The sequence below is a fragment of the Protopterus annectens genome, chromosome 9.part0 (assembly GCF_019279795.1).
Source record: "Protopterus annectens isolate FY-2018-M chromosome 9.part0, PAN1.0, whole genome shotgun sequence".
Taxonomy (NCBI): Eukaryota; Metazoa; Chordata; order Ceratodontiformes; family Protopteridae; genus Protopterus; species Protopterus annectens.
In genome coordinates this window covers 1171870940-1171893076 of record NC_056743.1, presented here as the reverse complement: position 1 = coordinate 1171893076, position 22137 = coordinate 1171870940, and the positions used below count along the sequence as shown (strand labels likewise).

General features: G+C 43.8%; 1 protein-coding gene across 1 annotated transcript in view; it reads left to right on the top strand.

Moving 5' to 3' along the window:
* PATL1 (PAT1 homolog 1, processing body mRNA decay factor) overlaps nt 1-22137 on the top strand; it is a 1960792-nt gene that overhangs the window by 1674375 nt on the left and 264280 nt on the right. The window contains exons 16-17 of the mRNA XM_044084059.1: nt 11250-11414; nt 11610-11701. Of these exons, the coding sequence (XP_043939994.1) occupies nt 11250-11414; nt 11610-11701 (257 nt within the window). The remainder of the gene's footprint in view (nt 1-11249; nt 11415-11609; nt 11702-22137) is intronic.

Genomic DNA, 22137 nt, shown 5'->3' with positions numbered 1-22137 from the left:
AAACGAAAAGAAATCACAAATAGTGCCCTCTCAAAAAATAACATTCCTGGGTGCAAGCTTGAATACAACTGCCCAGATGTCTTACCTTCACGCCAGAACAGCAAATTCAGTTGGTGACTTACTTCAAACAGGTGACCACAAAAATCCTGCTATCAGCAAGACAAATACTGCAAGCCTTGAGGATGTTCATTGTGCATACAGCTGCAGTCATAACAGATGGGTTATCCCGCCGTCAGGCGGGTCCTCGGTCGGCCGAATTCCAAAGTCTAGGTCCGGCGTCGGTTGTCGTCGCTTCTTCCCTGATGTCAGTGCGTCAGGGGTATAAAAGAGGCAGCCGACGCCATTTTCTTCAGTCTTTCTTGCCGCGCGGTGCCCGAAGCAGAAGCAGTTCGCAAGTGCCGGTCGGCCAGCTCCTGAGATTTACGAAAGTATTTCAGCCGAAGTCTTCTTGAAAGCTAAGTACCCCATTGGGGAAACTTTTCTTGCCTCAGACCGATGTCAGACAAAGTTAATAATTGCATTTCATGTGGGAAGCAAGTACCGCATAAGGATTTCCACTCTTTCTGTATACCTTGCTTAGGCCCAGACCACGACGTCTTGGCCTGCCGTTTTTGTGCTAGATTCAATAAGCACACTATTAAGCGTCGGGCGGGGTTCGCCCATCACTTTTTTGGCAAAAAATTTAATTATATTATGTCGTCGGATACTCCGACTCCAGTTTTGAGCAAAAAACGCAAAGATAAGGACCGACATACAAGGTCCGCACCACCTACTGAAACCACGCTAAGGCCGACTACCGGTTCTCCGGTACTCAGCGAAGCGCCTACGCAGCCCCTGAGTACCATTGACAATGCATTACCGGTGTCTTCAGTACCCGAGGTCGCAGGCTGCTCGGCCCCCATTCCTACTACAGATCCCGACGCCACTCCTGGCAGGGAAACTCAGAATTTAGACAGGCCTGCCATTTCTCAAGGGGTCTTCAGGCGTTCCTCCTTCTCTATTCAAGCCTTCACTAAATCTAAAGCAGCCATGAAAACCAAAAAACAAGTTCCTCAGACCCCCTCTCAAGGCACCATGCCTAAAAAACAGATGCTTAAAATGGCTGAGGATTTGATTACTCTTATCAGGGGTTCTCATCCCCCCTCTGACAAAAGGCCCAGATTAGAGGAAGACTACCCTTCCTCAGATCAAGCTTCTGTTACCTCAGAACTATCGGAGGACCAGGATTAGGACTATTCTCCATTCGAAGACTCTGATGCAGAGGAGTCTATTCCCTCGGTCTCCCCCCCCTGAGGACTTCTCTTTTGGGGAAACCCTGCATACATTGAGGGAACACTTTCACTGGGAAGGCCAAGATTACTCAGATCCAAGAAAAGGCTCAGGGAATTTCTTCTGCTCCCCCAGCATAGGCCTCTGGCTATCCCTCCTGTTTTAGATATATTGGATGATGTGTACACAGAAGCCAGCCTTAATCCTGATTCTTTGCCTCCAGCTCCTGTTAAACCAGACAGGTATTACCGGGTTCTTGATTCTCACCAGTTCTTCCTATATAAAAGCCATACTGCTGACCCAGAAACAATTTCACAGGGTCCCAAAGGAATTAAAGCCTTTACTGCTAAAACTCCATTACCTTCAGAGAGAGATTCCAGAGCTTTAGAAAGATGGGGGGAAAAGGTGTACACCTCGGCCACTTTAACCATGAGGGCATTAAACTGTCAGTTCCATATGTTAAAGTATCAACAGTTTTTGATATCTTAGCTGAAAAGCGAGATGACACAACCAGAACAACCAGATTTAAAAGAGTTGCAGGATTTGTTGCATGGTGCAGAGCAAGTGGGTAAACATACCTTGCAGTGTGGTTTTGATGCTTTAGAGGCCTCATGTAGAGCTGCTGTTACGGGGTCTGTTATACGTAGGCATGCTTGGCTCAGAGCAAACCTTACCAGATCGTGTCAAAGCTAAATTATTAGATGCACCTTTTCAAAAAGATGTATTGTTTGGTGTTAAAGCTGAGGAGGTGCTAAAGAAAATGGAGGAAAAAGCTAAATCAATGCAATCAGTGAAAGATTTCCTGCAGGTACAGCCTCCACGTTTCAGCAGAAACTGGCCTTCAAAAAATTGGTCCTTTCCAGCCACAGATAGACCTCAAAGGGGCAGATACAGGTGCCCAAGGGGCAGAGGGCAACCTCAAGGATCCTTCAGAGCCAGACAGTGGCAAGCACCAACCCCAAGAGGTGGAGAAGGTAGAGCACAGTCTTTTAGAAAACAGACACAATGACTTCTCCCTACACCTGCCAAGCAAAGCTTTAATGGCAGCACCTTTGGGCGGAAAATTGACATTATTCTCAAAAAATTGGCATATTGTTACAAAAGACAAATGGATTCTGGACATTATAGACAGAGGCTACAGGTTCCACTTTCATACCCTTCCAAAAATGAGAGGCATGCCAAACCTGCCACAAAATCAAAGGGCAGAGGCACAAAAACAAGTTTCAGCTCTCATAGACACGAAAGCAATTCAAGAGGTACCAGCAAAAGAACAAGGTCAAGGGTTTTATTCCAGACTATTCCTGGTACTGAGGAAAGACAAAGATTGGAGACCTATCTTAGACCTATCCATCCTAAACACACATCTACAGGTGCCAAAATTCAAGATGCTCACATTACAGCAGCTTCTTCCCATGCTGGGCAAGGAGTCTTGGCTGGTAACATTGGACCACAAGGAGGCATACCTGCATGCCCCTATCAGAGAAGATTGCAGAAGATACCTCAGATTTCTTGCAGGTTCAACACATTACCAATTCTCTGCATTGCCGTTTGGCTTATCTACTGCGCCCAGAGTGTTTACGAAATGCCTGGCATCAGTATTCGCCTTCTGCAGACTACAAGGGATACAAATCTACCCATATCTGAACGACTGCCTGATCCAAGCAGACAGCAAGGACATACTACTGCAGCACCTGGCGTTTGTAATAAAACTGTTGAACTTCCTGGGATACACAGTCAACAAAAATAAATCAAAACTAATACCCTCTCAACAAATAATTTTCCTGGGTGCCAGCTTGGATACAACCACCCAGATGGCCTACCTCACGCCAGATAAGCAAGGGCAACTGTCTCAATACTTCAGAAAAATGGTAACTTACACCAGGCTAACTGCAAGGAAAATCCTGCAGGCTCTGGGATTCATAGCATCTTGCATCCTACTAATCCCATGTGCAAAGCTGCATATGAGGAAACTTCAGTGGTACCTGAAAAACTTATGGTCTCAGCACAGCCACAGCTTGAAAACGATTATCCCACTCATTCCATGCCTTCAAAAGGAATTTTTGTGGTGGACTCAAGCATGCCAAAGAAACACAGGTCTTCCTTTCTGTGTACCTCAAGCAACTCAAATCATCACAACAGACACCTCAGACTACGCCTGGGGAGCACACATGACAGATCAGTGCATTCAGGGAAAATGGACCCGAAAAGAGAAGCACCTCCACATCAACCAAAAGGAAATGCTAGCCGTGCAAAAGGCTATTATGACCTTCAAAGACCGACTGCATCCAGGCCAGCTATTGATAAGGACAGACAACACCACAGTGATGTGGTACATAAATAAACAGGGGGGAACTCATTCATACCCCCTGTGCAGACAAGCCATGACCCTGTGGAACACAGCACTGGAATTGCAAATTCATCTGCAGGCACAATGCCTGCCAGGGAAGGAAAACACACTGGCAGACAACCTAAGCACAAATATGACAGATCCACACGAATGGAAGTTGCATCCTCAACTTTTCACAAAGATAACTCCGGCATTGGGACAGCCAGACATAGATCTCTTTGCTACCCACAGAAATTGCCAGTTGAAATAATTTTGTTCAAGGACCTATCATCCACAGGCCTGGAAAGTGGACGCACTTTCCTTCAATTAGGCAACATTGGCAGTCTATGCCTTCTTCCTCTGCTGCCCAAAGTTCTATTAAAAGCCAGAGCAGAGAGGCCGAAAATGATTCTCATCGCTCCAGACTGGCCAAGACAACACTGGTATCCGCTCCTGAGGAGCCTGACACATTCCACACCATGGATCCTAACTCTAGTTCCTCTTCTGTTGTCCCAGCACAACTACAAAACCCTTCACAGCCATCTCAAAACTCTAAATCCAGCTGCATGGAGAATTCCTTGATTTCCCAACAGTTTCTCCTCTCCAAGGAGGTGCAGGATGTCATCTTGGAGGCCAGAAGACCTTCTACTAGAAAAGCTTACTCCGCCAAATGGAAACAATTTTGTGCCTGGAATCTAGAAAAGGGACAGAATCCTTGGGTAATAAATATACCTCAAATTTTACAGTACCTAGCTGAGATGTTAAACAATGGACTTTCCTTCTCCTCCAAGATCCACGCTTCAGCCATTTCTGCACAATACAACACAGATCCTCCATTATTCTCCCACCCTCTCTTAAGGCAGTTCCTCAGAGGGGCAAAGAATTTAAAACCCCCAAGGAAACCACCAGTCCCTGCTTGGGACCTCAACTACGTATTGGAAAAGCTGACCCTTCCTCCCTTCGAGCCAGCTTCTTCAACAGAGTTACAGTACTTGTCATGGAAAACAGCCTTTCTTCTGGCTATCACCTCAGCACGCAGGGTTTCGAAGCTACAGGCCCTCTTGGCTGTGCAACCATTCATCATTTTCCATCAGGACAGTTTCCTTACGAACCAATCCTACCTTTATGCCAAAGGTAGTATCCAGTGTAGCTTTGAATCAGACTATCCACTTACCTACCTTTTATCCTAATCCACAAAACAAAGGGGAAAGATTACTACATTACTTGGACATTCACAGACAACTACGTTACTACTTGGACAGAACAAAGCCATTCAGGAAATCTGAGCAACTCTTTGTGTCCTATGCTGTAGGTGCTCAGGGAAAGGCTATTTCCAAACATACCATTTCAAAATGGATAGCCCACTGCATACACTTTTGTTGCTCATTTCATGGAAAAACTGTGCCTGCATGCATCAGATCCCACTCCACCAGAGCCACAGCTACCTCTGCAGCCTTCCTCAGGGGGGTCCCTACCAAGGACATTTTGAAGCAGCCACCTGGAGTTCTGTGCACACTTTCTCCAAGCACTATCACCTCCCACTATACTCAAAATCTAGAGCGGGCTTTGCCACAGCAGTCCTGCAGGGCATCCTAGCCCCTCCTAGTTCCACTTAGTGCCTACCACCCTTACTTAGCTTTGGGATTCTACCCATCTGTTATGACTGCAGCGGTATGCACGATGAACATAGTACAGTTTTGTACCTACCATAAATGTAGATGTTGGAGTGCTCATACAGCTGTAGTCCAGGTTTCCCTCCCTCCAACCCCTCTTAGGACAGGCCTTATGACAAACACTTTTCATATAACCTTTTTGGGGTATTCTTTTATGGTGTATTTGCTTGCAACTACTGTTTTTGATTTATCAACATTGCATCTTTGCATAACATTATGTTTGCCTTCCTTCTGGGGGCACCTGACATCTGGGGCAAGAAAAACTGAAGAAAATGGCGTCGGCTGCCTCTTTTATACCCCTGACGCACTGATGTCAGGGAAGAAGTGACGGCAACCAACGCCGGACCTAGACTTTGGAATTCGGCCGACCGAGAACCCGCCTGACGGCAGGATAACCCATCTGTTATGACTGCAGCTGTATGAGCACTCAAACATCTACATTTATGGTAGGTACAAAACTGTACTTTCATGGCCTCCTGCATTCTTCTAATTCCATTTGCAAGACTGCATATGAGGAAACTTCAGTGGTACTTAAAAAGGTTATGGAGTCAACATTCTCACAGCCTGGAAACAATGATTCCTATCATACCTTGCCTGCAACTAGAGTTCCTTTGTGGACAGAGGCCTGCCACCAAAATAAGGGACTGCCATTCACACCACCCCCTGCCACCCAAACTCTAACTATAGACGCATCAGACTATGCATGGGAGGCTTATCTGGCAGGGAAGTGCATTCAGGGCCAATGGAGCTCGAATCAAATGCACCTTCATATCAATCGCAAAGAAATGCTAGCTGTACAGAAAGCACTGACAGCCTTCAAAGCACTACCTTCATCCAGGGCAACTAATGGTAAAGATGGACAACACCACAGTTATTTGGTACATAAACAAGCAGGGGGGGGGTACACATTCCTACCCACTCTGCAGACAAGCCATGGCATTGTGGAACATGGCCTTGAGCTATCAAGTACAACTACAAGCCCAATTCCTGCCAGGAAAGCTGAATATTTTGGCAGACGATCTAAGCAGAAATCTCATGGACCCACATGAATGGAAACTGGAACCACGGATTTTCAACATATTGACACGCAAATGGGGGAGCCCAGGCATAGGTCTCTCTGCCTCAACTCAGAACTACCAGTTGGACAAATTTTGCACAAGAACTCCTCACAAAAAAGCCTGGAAAGTGGATGCTCTGTCCTTCAGCTGGGAAAACCTTCAGTCTATGCTTTTCCCCCTCTGCCTTTGCTCTCCAGAGTTCTACTAAAAGTCAAACAGGACAAACCAAAGATGATTTTGCTTGCTCCAGACTGGCCTCACCAACACTGGTACCCACTCCTACGCAGTCTGTCACAGCTTTCTCCATGGCACCTGCCTCAGACACCTTCCTTACTGTCTCAGCAGAACAACCAAATTCTGCACCCTCAGCTCCACACATTGAATCCTGCAGCTTGGCTTATCATCTAAATTCTCCCTTAGCATCCCTCAGCAAACCTGTGATGGATGTCATTTTGGAGGCAAGAAGACCTAGTACCAGAAAATCTTACGCTGACAAATGGAAAAGATTCTGTGCCTGGAATCATTCTCAAGGGATAACCACAGCAGTGCCCAGTTTACCTCAGATTTTGCAATACTTAACTGAGATGCTTCACAAGGGCCTATCTTTTTCTTCCATAAAAATACATGCCTCAGCCATTTCAGCTCATTACAACACAGAACCCCCCCCCCTCTTTCATCCTCTCTTAAAGTAGTATCTCAGAGGGGCTAAAAACTTAAGGCCATCCAGGAGAGCTCCAGCCCCTGCCTGGGACCTTAACTTTGTATTGGAAAAACTCACTCTACCTCCTTTTGAGCCAGCTGCTACTGCAGACTTAAAATTCCTTTCTTGGAAAACAGCCTTCCTTTTAGCAATCACTTTGGCTAGAAGATTTCTGAATTACAGGCCCTTATGGCAGTGGAGCCTTTCATCATCTTTCATGCGGACAGGGTGTCACTCGGGACCAACCCATCCTTCATGCCCAAGGTGGTATCCAGTGTGGCTCTTAATCAGTCCTTTCATTTGCCAACTTTCTTTCCCAATCCACAGAACAAAGGGGAGCAGATTTTACATTCATTGGATGTACACAGACAACTTAGATTTTACTTGGACAGGACTAAATCTCGAAGAAAATCTGAACAACTGCTGGTAGCATTTGCTGCAGGGGCAGAGGGAAAGGCTGTTTCAAAGCAAACCATTTCTAAATGGATAAGCCATTGTATTCATTTCTGCTATAAGCACCATGAAAAACCTATCCCCCAGGGGATCAGATCCCATTCCACCAGGGCTGCATCATCTTCTACAGACTTTCTCAGAGTTGTTCCTACCAGGGATATTCTAGAAGCTGCTACCTGGAGTTCAGTTCGTACTTTCTCCAAGCACTATCACTTACCAATTTTCTCTAAATCCAGAGCTGGCTTTGCCACTGCTGTTTTGCAGGGCCTTATAGGCAGTCCTAATACTGTATAAATCCATCCTCCCAAACTTAGCTTTGGGAATCTACCCAAATGTAATGACTGCAACATTGAAACACGATGAACATAGTACAGTTGTGTACACTTTACCATAAATGTAGATGTTCGAGTGTATTCACTGTTGCAGTCCTGATTACCCTCCCTCCAGCCTCCTGTTTTTTCCTCTTACTATGCCTCTCCTTTATTTTTATACACTTAAAAGCCTTTTTGGTGTATTTGCTTTTATTTGGAGGTATATATTTTTGTGTTTAAATTTTTTTATATATTTTGCTCCCCATTTGGGGGGCACCTGACATCTGGGGAAAGAAAAACTGATGTAATGGCATCAGCTGCATGTTTTATACCCCTGATGACCTGACGTCATGGAAGAAGGGACAGCAACTGACGCAGGACCCAAGACTTTGTTAATCTGGCCGACTGAGGGCAGCCTGCCAGCAGATTCCCCAAATGTAATGACTGCAACAGTGAATACACTCGAACATCTACATTTATGGTAAGTACCAACTGTACTTTATCCCACTCCACAAGGAGGGATCCACCTTTGATCCTGGGAACTACTGTCCGATCAGTCTGAAGAACCTGATCTACAAGGGCATAGAACTTATAAACAAAGACATTGGCAACCTTCAAACACTGGACCCCACCCAGTTTGGGTTTGTGAAGGGCCGATCTTGTCTCCTGAATCTGATTGACTTCTTCGAATCAGTTTATTTTACATTTGTGGTAAGTACACAACTGTACTTTATCCCACTCCACAAGGAGGGATCCACCTTGGATCCTGGCAACTACTGTCCAATCAGTCTAAAGAGCCTGATCTACAAGGGCATAGAACTTCTAAACAAAGACATTGGCAGCCTTCAAATACTGGACCCCACCCAGTTTGGGTTTGTGAAGGGCCGATCTTGTCTCCTGAATCTGATTGACTTCTTCGAATCAGTCTCCAGAGCTGTGGACGATGGTAAGGTGGTCCACACAGCCTATCTGGATCTCGCCAAGGCCTTCGACACCATCCTCCACTCTGGAAACATAGATAAACTTACTAAGCCCGGCATAAATCCCTACATCGATGGGTTGTCTACTGGCTTACTGACAGAACCCAGACTGCAAAAGTAACCGACTCCAAATCCAGCTCCAGACAAGTGGAGTACCTCAGGGTTCAGTCCTGGGACCACTCTTGTTTGGCATCTACTTCTCTGAAGTACAGGCCAACACTAATGGACTCTGGCTAACAAAGTTCGCAGATGACTGCAAACTGGGAGCCATTACTGAATCCCCAAATGATGTGGATATTCTACAAAAGGGCCTTACAGAAACAGATGCTTAGTGCCACAGCCATGGGCTCAAGCTTAATGCCAAGAAATGTGTAGTTATCCCCTTTGGAAAAAAAAACATGTACCCATGAATTACCACATAGGTGGCAGCACACTAAACACCGAAAGTGTGATGAGAGACTTAGGGACGCAGGTGGACAGTGGTCTCACCTTCGATAACCACATTGCCACAACAGTCAGAAAATCTTTCTGTGTGGCACACCTCATTACTAAGGACTTTTCATCCAGAAAAAGGAGGTCCTTGTCCCACTGTACTCATCCCTCATTAGACCCATTATATACAGTACAATGCCCCATTTGGTATGCACCTCACAAGACATCTGCAACAGCTGGAAAGGCCACATAAATACCTCACTAAAAGAATCACAGGCCTAAAGCAGATGCCGTATGCTGTCTAAAAAAAAAAAAAAAACTCCAGCTATACTCTCTGGCATGTCATCTACTCAGAGGCGATCCCTGCTTAACATACAAGGTCATGTCAAACCCTGAGCTGTTGGACATGCTCCACTTAGAGAAATCCGAAACCCTCAGAGCCACATGCTCCAGGGATCTAAACCTTGTCATCACAATGAACAAAACATGCTGGAGGGATAGGTTCCTGACCCAGAGAATCGCCATACTCTGGAATAAACTGCCCATACATGTCAAGCAGAGCGCCTTCTTGGCTGTCTTCAAAAGGAACCTTGACGATTGGATGGGAGATAGGAAATTCACCCCGGGGATCACGTCAGACGCCCCGCTAGACAGGAGCCCAGGGAAGTAAATATTGTGGGAAGAAATATCCAGGGAATCGTTATGGCTAGGCTTGTATAGACCCTAGGGCCGATAGCCTAGTACCAACCTATGAACCTATTTGCAGGAAGTGTGCTTGCTTATTTGGCAAATTGGTGAGTTCATGGATTAAACATTGTTTCCTTATGAGGTGCTGTACATGTCTGTGTGCATTGGCATAGGGTGAACTTGCAGCTGAGCAAGGAAGTTTAATATGAAGGAGTGCTGATTTATAGTAGAAGAGAGAGTGAAGCAATTTGCAGTTCTTCAAGGTCATCTCCTGGTCTTCCAGTTGACCCATTTGTTCTCCTCTGGACTAGAGCCCTTAAGCCAATTTCCTCCTTTAATAGCAAGAGCGGAGAACCAGGAGTGGTGCTTTAATTTGCAATGGCTTAGTAAGCACTAATTCTTCATGCATATCCTAGTAGGTATTTCTCCGGAAGACATGCAGTAGGTATAGTGCAGGACTGTCGCTTAGGCAAGTGATGCAAGGCCACAAGTGTTCACACCCCCTGAGAGAGGTTCCATGCATAGGTTTTTACGGTCTCCTCTGAGACCATTGTTTCACAGTGCATGCCTCTGACATGTGCCTCTATTCCTTTATTCTAGGAGAAGTGAGTGGTCACAAGCCCATCACTCATCCCCACCCCTTTGGATACAGCAGTATTGAACTGTAACCTAACTACTGTCATCTGCTTCATGCGTAGGGCTTTTCCACTAGTGTTTAATTTTTGTAACTGTTTTTGATGACAGGTTTTGTCTGTTAGCCTTGCACATGCTATTGGAACATATGCTGTTGAAAGTCTGTTTAGTGTTCATTGAAGAGCTAAACGTCTAGGGTTGGTCCTTGTCAGGAGAAGTGTAGGAGGATGATCATTTGCAGAAAGATACTGGAAGTGTAGCTACTAAATTCTGGTTGAGGATATTAGATACACATCTCAGTATTGATGTCAGTTTTTGCAAGATGCTTTTTAGTCTGAAATGTCTGTAGGTCATCACGAAAGAGTGGTAGTACAGTACTGGACTGGTTCCCAGAAATGGTTGTTCAGAATGTTCTTTTTTGGATTTAGTTAATAGTGCACCAAACTTTCTTTTAAAAGTCATTCAGTTTTCTCTGTAAAGACTGCCATACTCCTTAAATGGAGTATAGCTGCTGCTGCTTTCAGGAAACAGAATGTGCTGCAGAAAGCAATGTTGCATTAGTCAATGGAAACACCATTTTTGTTAACCATTGCTTGATACTGAAGTAGTAGAAAACAGAACGATAGAGTTATCACACAAGTGATGAATAATGCAAAACAAATGTATGGTCTACAACTTGAGTTCCTCGCGTATCTGTATTATACTTATTTCCTTTCTCTGACCACAGGTACTGCCCTGCTTGCTGGAGCCCTGTTCACTTCTTATTAGCCAGTTGCCTTCTGCTGTATTGACAAGCCTCCTTCATCAATTAGTGAATCTACCTCAGACTGTGTCATCAGTTCCTTCCCAGTCACAGGCAAATAGTTCTTTGGCCTGGGTGCTACACAGCAGGGTAAGAATCCATCAGCAGAATATTGCATTGCTTGTCAGTATTTTGGTGTAAGGTTATGTATAAAATTGAATAAACATATTTGCTAAAAAACTGTATTTTTTCTGCCTTTTTAGAGCACCATTGTTTGGACTATCATTTGAATTTTTAAGTAGTACGCAATTAAATCTTTTTTTCCCCCCCTTTCCTTTTTTTCAGTTTGCTTTAACATTACTGTTACTAATATTGAGTCAGGGAGAGCGACTGCAGAGCTCTGATGCCGGAGAAGAACTCTTGGAGGATAACCAGTGGTAATGCTTCATAACAAAATTTTAATAGACATTGTTTCAGTATTTGATTTCTTTGGGGTATACTCTTGTGGCAGTATGTATGACGTTTGGGCTTCTTCATACTGATTTCTGTTTGTCTGGGTTTACAGTTTGTTGATGATCTGCATATGGTTTGTTGCTGCTTTTGAGTTTCCAGCGTCTGTTGTCATGCACTGCTTATAAAAGCTGTGTTGCCCTTGGTTGCTTTCATTTGTTTTCGTATTCATAAGAAATGCTTTCCACTTTACCTGCTTTTGAGTAACTTCTTGTTCTTTATGAAAAAAATCCTAAATGATTTTTTAAAACTTTCTTTTTATTTTTTGTAATTAATTGAAAAAGTGGGTGTTGAAATATTTTTTAAGTAAGCTTGTTTATAGACGGTCTTAATCAGTGACCTACTCCATAAAGACAAAGGGAAAATGTAATATATTGCACTTAGCCTTTGTCCTTGTACAGTAGGTCATTACTTATATGTATGTCTGTGTGTGTGTGTGTGTGTGTGTATATATATATATATATATATATATATATGTATATATATGTATATATATATATATATATATATGTATATATATGTATATATATATATATATATATGTGTGTGTGTGTGTGTGTGTGTGTGTTGCATTCACTTTGTCGAGCTCTCATTTCTTTGACAGAGTGAACTGTGTGGTAATTTGGTCAAGTGGCCATGCACTTGTTATTGAGTGGTGATATGTTGAAAGGAGATGATGTATTGTGGTAAGTGTGTGTTTTGGATGCTGATGCCTAACATTAGGGATATACCAAAAATGTATGCATTAGTGCATGGGAGTGTTTGTGCAGTTCTTTGCACGTCATGGTCAGAGTAAGGACTAGATGAAGGGGGCAGACAGACCTCTCAGCCTACAGACTTTGGAAATAGGAACAATATCCCTTGAAAAAGGAGGATCCAATTAAAATTCTGGACATTTATTTACCATAAAATTTGAATACCATATAACACACAACTCTTGCTGTTTCCAGTAGGAATATGGCGATACTACACAGAAAATTAGAAGTTCTGTACTTAGAATAACTTGGTGTCTGGGTTGTCCTCTTTCATTTGTCTTCACCACTGGGTTTAGAATTCGATCCGGCCTTTCCAAAGACTGATGCCTCTTGTCTCCAGCTCTTCACAGTCCCATAATGCTCTGCATCTCCCTAACCCCTCAGAACGAGTTTGCCAAGAAAAAAAAGGCAACAGGGAAAAATATATATGTATGCAAACAGATCACACAAAGACACCATTTACAAATAAGAATATCACCAAACCTGGAGCTCAGAAATAGTGATCTGTGGATTCCTTCATCCTCCATGTACTTCTGGAAATAAAGGTAGGGGAAAGGTTGGGTGGGGTGTGAGGACAAATGAGTGGATAGCCCAGATACCAAGTTATAGTAAGTACATAACTTCTAAATCTGATGTCCCTTTCATTCGTCCTCACCACTGGGTCGGAGTCCCCATGGTTCCTTCTGTGGCCCCTATGGAAGGGTATGTCTGAACACCATGGAGCTAAAGGATGCTCTGTTTCTAGAGACGACATCCAGTTTGTATTGAAAAACAAAAGTATGTGAATTTGACCAGGTTGCTGCAGCACAAGTTTTGTCAGTAAAAGTCCTGTCTGAAAATGCTAAAGTAGTGGACATCAACCATGTAGAATGTGTTTTTGGGGAATGGGAAGCTGGTATTCCTTTCAGGGAGTAAATTGTGGAAATATAGTAGGTAATTCATTTCGCCAGAGTTACTTTTTGACACTGCTGTACCTAAACGGCTGTGTGAAAAGGTGATGAACAATTGTTCCGATTTTCTGAATTCCTTCGTTCTATGCAGATAGAAACACAGTTGTCTACGAACATCAAGTAAGTGAAACATATGTTCACCTTTGTTGGCATAATTAGGGAAAAAGACTTGCAGATAAATAGATTGGTTAATGTTTGCTTCCATGGCTACTTTAGGTATAAAGGAAGTATTCGTCCTCAAGGAAACCCTGTTGTTGAAAAAGGTTATGTATGGTGGCTTTGAAGACCAGGCTTGATGTTCTGATACCCTCTTGGCATAAGTAATGGCCACCAAAAAGACAATCTTCCAAGACAAAAACTTTAGATCATAGGAGGCAGACAGTTCAAAAGGTTTTTGGATGAGGCCTTGCAAAATCAAGGTCATGTCCCAAGGTGGAGAAGGATCTTTAATTTGGGGTCTAAGCAGGAAAGCTCCCTTCATAAAGGCCTTACACACACTGGTGGTGATCATCATTGTTAGGTCTTTTGTGGGCGTGAAAATTTGTAATTGCCACCAGCTGCAACTTAGTCATAGGGAAATTGGCACCTTGTTGAAAGAGTGAGCTTAGGAAGAGAAGAGTGGTGGAAACTGAAGCAGAAAAGGGGTTTATTTTCCTATGTAAAGCCCAGATGGAAAATCTTTCCCACTTGCTAGGATTCCCTTTTTTGGTAGAAGGCTTCTGCAATGCAAGTATTATGATACTGACTAGCCTGGGCTGCCTTAAAATCATTGGAAGTGGTGAAACCAAGCAGTCAGTCTTAGATATCTGAGGTTGGGAGGGTGGTGTTCCGCTGGATGAAAGATCTGGTCCTGTCTGGGATCCAGTATCCATGGTGGATACTTGGCGCGAGACTGGAGAATAGGGAACCATACCTGATGAAACCAGAAAGTGAGAATTAGCGTACTCTTCAGTCTGCTGGCTTTCTGAAGAACTTTTGCTATCAGGAGAACTGGAGGATAAGCATACAGGAGACCCGAGGGCCGATCATGGGTTAGAGCATCCCTGGGTGACTCCCCCTTTGGAGGGACCCGAGTGAAGTACTTGCTTCATTTGTTGTTCAGGGGAGAAGCAAATAGATAGCAGCACGGTAGGCCCCAGTGGCTGAAGATTTGATGTGTTACTGCTTGGTTCAGGGTCCACTCAAGTAGACTCAAACTGGACTGCGTACTCAAAGGACAATAATGGGATTCTGTTATTAAATGCTCAACTTCTCTGTCCTTTTTGTCCCTGTTTACTGTCCCTGCTATGAATAAACAACAATACAGCATGTAAAATATTTTAAATTGACTGTTTTTCTCCACTAGAACAGTACTTTGCTGTACTGTGGTGATTTCACTTTCAAAAAACTTTTGTCCCACCCTGGTAAAGCTTGCTGCAGTCTCCAATTCATTGATGTCATCAACACCTTTGAATACAAGTAGTTTTCTGGCCAATTCCTTCCCCAAACTGACATTTCCACAACCTTTTTATATACCCACCTATGCTGTGATGTCACAGCTGCCTGGTCCTTTTCCTACCCATACAAAAAGTGAAGGCTAGAAGAAGGAAACAGTACGAGTCAAGTCTCCTGCTGTAGGCTGTCATTCACAGGTGGTAACATCTCAAATAACCCTTAGCAGTTTGACAGCTAGGGAAGTTAGGTGTGAAGGGGGATGGGAGATGAGTCGAAGTAGTACAAATTCAGGCTTCAGAAAATGCTGAGTTTTGTCCATTCTAAAAAGAAGCAGCAGTAAAAAGCATTTTGAAATGCTTTTCTGTGGCATTTGCACTGTTTATGTTTTAAGTAGTCACTGAATGGCATGAAATGTTACTTAAAACTGACTGAAAGCACCTGCTAAGAGGCCAATGTGGAACACAGACCATAGCAATGTGTGACAAACAGTCAAAATGTGGAACACCCTATTTTCGCACTGAGCGAAAAGTGTACTTGACCATGATCATGGCATTTCAAGCAAAATGTATCATGTAATTATGTAATAACACACACACATTCTCTTGCAGAGACATTTACATATACACACACACACACAGATGTAGAAGCAAAAAGAAAGTGGGTCCCTCACATAGAAAAGCTCAAACACACACATATATGCATTCACCCTTGTCATACCTCTAAACTGCCCAGAATTTTGCAGAATGCCCACATTTTTGCCTCGTATTTTTGGCCTGTTCCTCATAAAATAGGTTCATAGGTTGGTACTAAGCTATCAGCCCTAGGGCCTATACAAGCCTAGCCATAACAATTCCCTGGCTATTTCTTCCCACACTATTTACTTCCCTGGACCCCTGTCTAGCAGGGCGACTGACGTGATCCCCGGGATGAATTTCCTTTCTCCCATCCAATCGTCAAGGTTCCTTTTGAAGAGGACCAAAGAGGCACTCTGTTTGACATGTATGGGCAATCTGTTCCAGAGTCTGGGGAGTCTCTGGGTCAGGAACCTATCCCTTCATCATGTTTTGTTTATTGTGATGACAAGGTTTAGCTCCCTGGAGCGTGTGGCTCTGAGGGATTGGGATTTCTTTAAGTGTAGCATGTCCAACATTTCTGGGTTTGACATGGCCTTGTATGTTAAGCAAAGATCGCCTCTGAGTAGACGATATGCGACAGAGTATAGCTGGAGTTTTTTAAGGCGGTCAGCGTAGGGCATCTGCTTTAGGCCTGTGATTCTTTCAGTGAGGTATTTCTGTGGCCTTTCCAGTTGTTGCAGATGTCTTGAGAGGTACATACCAAACGGGGCATTGTATTCTATATTGGGTCTAATGAGGGATGAGTACAGTGGAACAATGACCTCCTTTTTTCTGGATGAAAAGCCCTTAGTGATGAGGTGTGCCACATAGGAGGATTTCCTGACTGTTGTGGCGATGTGGTTATCAAAGGTGAGACCGCTGTATACCTGTGTCCCTAAGTCTCTTATCACACTTTCGATGTTTAGTGTACTGCCACCTATATGGTAATTCACGGATACATGTTTTTTCCCAAAGGGGATAACTATACATTTCTTGGCATTGAGCTTGAGCCCATGGCTCTGGCACCAAGCATCTGTTTCTGTAAGGCCCTTTTGTAGAGTATCAACATCATTTGGGGATTCAATAATGGTTCCCAGTTTGCAGTCCTCTGCGAACTTTGTTATCCAGAGTCCCTTAGTGTTGGCCTCTACTTCAGAGAAGTAGATGCCAAACAAGAGCGGTCCCAGGACTGAACCCTGAGGTACTCCACTTGTCACTTGTCTGGAGCTGGATTTGGATTTGGCTACATTTACAGTGTGGGTTCTATCAGTAAGCCAGTTAGCAACCCATTGGGTGACGTAGGGATTAATGCCCAGCTTAGTAAGTTTATCTATGATTCCAGAGTGGGGGATGGTGTCAAAGGCCTTGGCAAGGTCTAGATAGGCTGTGTGGACCACCTTCCCCTTGTCCATGGCTTTGGAGACTGATTCGAAGAAGTCAGTCAAGTTCAGGAGACAAGATCGGCCCTTCATGAACCCAAACTGGGTGGGGTCCAGTGTTTGAAGGTAGCCAATGTCTTTGTTTATAAGTTCCATGATAATACGCTCCATGGACTTGCAGAGATAAGGCTTGTCAGACTGATGGGACGGTAGTTTCCGGGATCCAGGGTGGATCCCCCCTTGTGGAGTGGGATAACTGTAGCTGTGTGCCACTCAGTGGTAACGAAACCTGAGGTGAGGCTATGATTAAACATGACACTTACGTGAGGTGCCAGTTCATATTGTAGATCATGTAGTACACAGCCTGGGATGTCATCTGGTCCCGTGGATGCTGTATTCTTAGCTTTGGAGAGTGCGTTTTTTACCTGTGTGGCCATTATTACCGGAATTTGGCAAACTTCCGGTATTGAGATGGACCATTTAGGGGGTGAGAGGGGGGGTGAAGTTGGCACTGAATCGATCTGCCAGGATATTGGCAATATCCTTGGGATCAGTATATTTAATGCCATTCTGTTTTAGCTCAGAGCAGATCTGAGCATTGCCATTTAGATTCTTGACATAGTAATAGAATGCCTTGTGGTTGTCTTTGGAATCTTTGGCAATTTTATTTTCGTAACTAGCTTTGGAGGATTTTATGAGGGATCTCAATTTCTTACTGAGGCTGGTAAGGAAGTTTTTTGCATCCTGGGATTTTCCTCTTTTCTGCAACAGTTTATTCCTTTTGTTGTAAAGTTTGTTTATGGCAGGGGACCACCAGATTGGCTTCTTTTTTTTGGATGAGAGCATCTTGGTTTTATTTGGGATAGCACAATTTATGCATGAGTGGATGTGCTCATACAGTGCCTTAGTGTAGGATTCAGCAGTTGAACTTTCAGCTCCCGTCTGCATGGGTGTCATGAAATTTGTCACTTCTGACTTGAGTAGCAAGAAGTTGGCTTTGGAGAAGTTTTTTATGGAGGTTTCCTTACTGGGGGGTGGGGGTGGGATGTGGATGTTAAGGGTGATTAGCTTATGGTCAGACGTGACTAACGAGGGGGTGACCATAGGTGTGAAGCATCAGTTTCCCATGTTGGTAATGACCAGGTCTAGGATATTGGAGCCCTTAGTGGGACTATGGATTAGTTGATCCAAGGCGTTGGAATTTATGAATTCCAAGAACCGTTTGGCAAAGGTGTTGGTACATGAGTAGCTTTCCCAGTTAATGGCAGGATAGTTAAAATCACCCAGTATTAGGGTGTTTGGTTCTATCTTAATATTTTCCAGAATGTTTAGAAAGGTGTAGTGAGAATCTTGGGATATGGTGGGGGATCTGTAGCAAGCTACAATTTGGATTGCAGTCTTACCTAGTGTTAGTTGTACCTGGAGAATTTCAGACGCATTGTGTTGGGCAACTAGCCTGGTGGTGTGAATATCCTTGGTGAATATTGACACTCCTCCACCTTTAGTGTTTCGGTCCTGCTTTGGTTGCCGAAAAGTGTTGTAAGAGTTGTACCCTGGTATTGCAGGGGTGCTCTCTGGAGCCTTGAACCAGGTCTCAGTTACTGCACAGATATCGATGTTCTCCATATTTAGGAGTGCCGAGAGAGAGTGCATTTTGAGGTTTAGACTTCTAGCATTGAGTAGCATCACCTTCAGATTTTGCATGCTTGTACCTGTTACGGTGGTGGTTTTGTCCTTTGAACTTTGCCTAAAAAAGGCACTATAGGGGTGGCAAGAGCCTTAGCCGGTAACCTGAATCCCAGGGGTGACAGGTGCAGACCATCTCTAGCAAAGCATCGTGGTCTGTCAGTCATGTCATCCCAGGCAGACAGATACTGGATCCCCTTTGAATGACACCAGAAGCTTAGCCAATTGTTGAAGTCAATCATTTTGTCCTTATATTGTGGTGGTATTCTGGGCGAAGGCAGGATGCTACTCAGGGCTAGGGTCATACCTGCCTGGGCCACATGATCCGAGAGATCTTCCATGTCTCTTTTCATGTAGTCCAGGGAGGTACGTCTCAAGTCATTCACTCCAACATGGACAATGACAGAGTCATATTTGTACTTGTTGTGGAGTGACTTGAGTGCATGCGTTATGTGGCGGATCCTGGCACCCGACAGGCAGCTGACTGTAATTTTCTCCTTGTTCAACCTGGTGAGAGGGACATCAGTGTGCCGGACTATAGAGTCACGTATGACTAAAGTGTTAGGTACATTGTCTTGCCTTAGGGGCTGTTGCTGGGTGGCACACTGATGTTTTGAACTATGTCACACTTTGGTTGTGATTGGTGTTTGTTTGCGTTTCAGCTTCAGAGGTCCTTGTTGCTTGGGCAGGTCACAGTTGAGGGCCTCTGCATATGTGGATTTAGTGTTGCTATATGTGGGCGTTGGTGGTGTGGGTTTAGAAGGGCTATGTGTTGCTTGAGGTTTAGTGTGGGTGTTAACCTTTTCCTCTTGACTGTCTAGCACAATCTTGGGTAGAGAGAGCTTTGCTTCCATTTTGGCTATGTAAGTGCATCTCTCACAGGTTGTAGTGTTGGGTGGTAGGAGGAGAGGGTTGTCTGTGTACATGAGGTAATTGCTGCATTGCCCCAGTATGCCCAGATTCACCAGGTGGACAGGAGAAATTACTGGAAGCTGACCCTTGGACATGCTTTGTTTGGTGCTTTTTTTTTTTTTTTTGTAAAGTACAGGAGCTGTTTTCCCTTACCTTAGCAAGGTACTTTGCAGTTATAGGCTGTTTAGTGCCTTCTATTAATTTCTCCTTATTAACAAGGAGAGTTGAGTGCTTGCATCAGTTTAAGGCTTCCTAGTGCTTTCCAGCAGGTATTAGAGAAAGTGCTAGTCAAAGGGATGCTTAAAGGTAAGATGAAAAAAAATGCACACTGCAGTGTGCACTAGAGAAGTTAGAAGTGAAAGTAGGTAACTTAAGTTTTGCCTGTTTAAAAAGTTAAGGTTTGGAGAGTTACTATTTTTAAAACAGCAAGATGGGTTGAAAGGGGTGGTCAGTTTTGTATTCCGGTACTATGGAATACAGTAGGATGGTCAATAAATTTAAATAGTTGAAGGGGAGGTGTTTTTGATTTAGTGATTACTCACACAAGCCAGTGAAAGTAGAGAGGAAATGAGATATATGGCCAGATTAACATAAGAGGCAGGCAACTAGAAAGACAGTGGTATTTAACAAGACAACTCTGACTGGGTGAGAGGGCGGGAAAAAAATTTCTGCCTGACTCAGAAGAGAGAGAGAGCTTGTGGTCTCTTTTGAAGTTTTAATATGCTGTTAAAGCAGAATGCAAGTAAAACACAAGGTAAAGAAAACAAACTACAGTATTTAAAATATACAAAATACAAAAAATAAAAGCAAACTAACCTTTCCTTCACAGCAAAGTGTAGCAGAGTCTGGATGAGCCTTTCTGGTAAAGCTCAGAAATGTTTCCTTTATGTAGTTGAGAGCTATGGGGTTGGGCAAAGGACCAGAAAATAGAGACAAATCCCAAATATTAAAGGTTTTTAGAACAACAGAATGTGTGTTAGCATGCATTTTCTGAAGTACATGAAGTCTGAAACTCAAATACATGTCATTATTTAATGACTTAAATCCTCAGTGATTTGCTAGAAAACCCTAAATTTTATTAGAAACCCCCCAAAAATATGGAGCAACAAATCTGGACATTTGAGAGGTATGGAGAGGGGAAACTTGGAGATTGTAGGAACAATTCATCCGTATTTGTGCTTCAAGGGAAATTAAGTATGAAGGAAAACTTACTTATTGCCCAAGTTGGTGTCCCTTGTGTGTGCTCGCTGTCAGGTTATCTTTAATAGCAAATCAGCTGTGAGATCTTAGAGAGCCACAATTCATGATGTTAAGAAAATATAGGTTGATGCACAAACCTGTGGTTCTGCAGGTTCAGGGGGGCACACATTCTTACTCCCTTTGCAGACTAGCCATGACTTTGTGGGACACAGCATTGACTTACCAAATACATCTGCAGGCACAATTCCTGCCAGGAAGGAAAAATACTCTGGCAGAAACCTCATGGATCCCCATGAGTGGCAGCTGGATCCGCAAGTCTTCAGCATGATAAGGAAATGAGGATGCCCGGACATAGATCTATTTGCCTCCCCTCACAACTACCAACTAAAAAGATTCTGCACGAGGATTTATCGCAGACAAGCATGGAAAGTGGACGCCCTATCCTTCAGCTGGAAAAACCTATCAATATATGCCATTCCCCCACTGCCTCTCCTCCCTAAGGTACTCCTAAAGGTCAGACAGGAGAAGCCAAAGATGATACTGATTGCCACAGACTGGCCCCGCCAGCACTGGTACCCAGTATTAAGGAGCTTGTCTCAATGCCCAGCTTGGACCTTACCTCAAGTACCTCATCTACTGTCCCAGCAAAACAATCAGATCCTGCACAGCCAACTCAGGACTTTAAACCTGGCAGCATGGCGGATAATGTAGTCATACAAAACACACCTCTCAGCAAAGCTGTAATGAATGTCATTTTGGAAGCCAGAAGGCCTAGTACTAGAAAATCTTATGCTGGAAAATGGAAGCGGTTCTGTGCTTGGAACCAGGCACAAGGAATAGGTACAGCTGGGCCAAATATTCCTCAGATTTTACAATACTTAACTGAGATGCTGGACAAAGGCCTATCTTTCTCATCTATTAAAATTCATGCCTCTGCCATTTCGGCTCATTACAATGCAGAGCCACCAATCTTTTCTCATCCCTTATTAAAACAGTACCTCAGAGGAGCCAAAACTTTAAGGCCTCCAAGGAGATCACCAATGCCTGCATGGGACCTCAACTATGTCTTGGAAAAACTTACCCTGCCTCCTTTTGAGCCAGCTGCTATTGCTGATATAAAGTTTTTATCTTGGAAAACTGCTCTACTCCTAGTAATAACTTCTGCAAGACGAGTTTGAGCTACAGGCACTCATGGCTGTGGAACCTTTTATAATTTTTTTATCCGGACAGGGTCTCCCTGAGGACAAACCCAACATTTATGCCTGAAGTGGTGTCCAGTGTGGCTCTTAACCAAACCATATCCAAATCCACAGAACACGGGGGAAAGAATTCTGCATTATTTGGACGTACACAGACAGCTTAGATTCTACTTGGACAGAACCAAAGTTTTCAGAAAGACAGAGCAATTACTAGTGGCATATGCTGCAGGATCA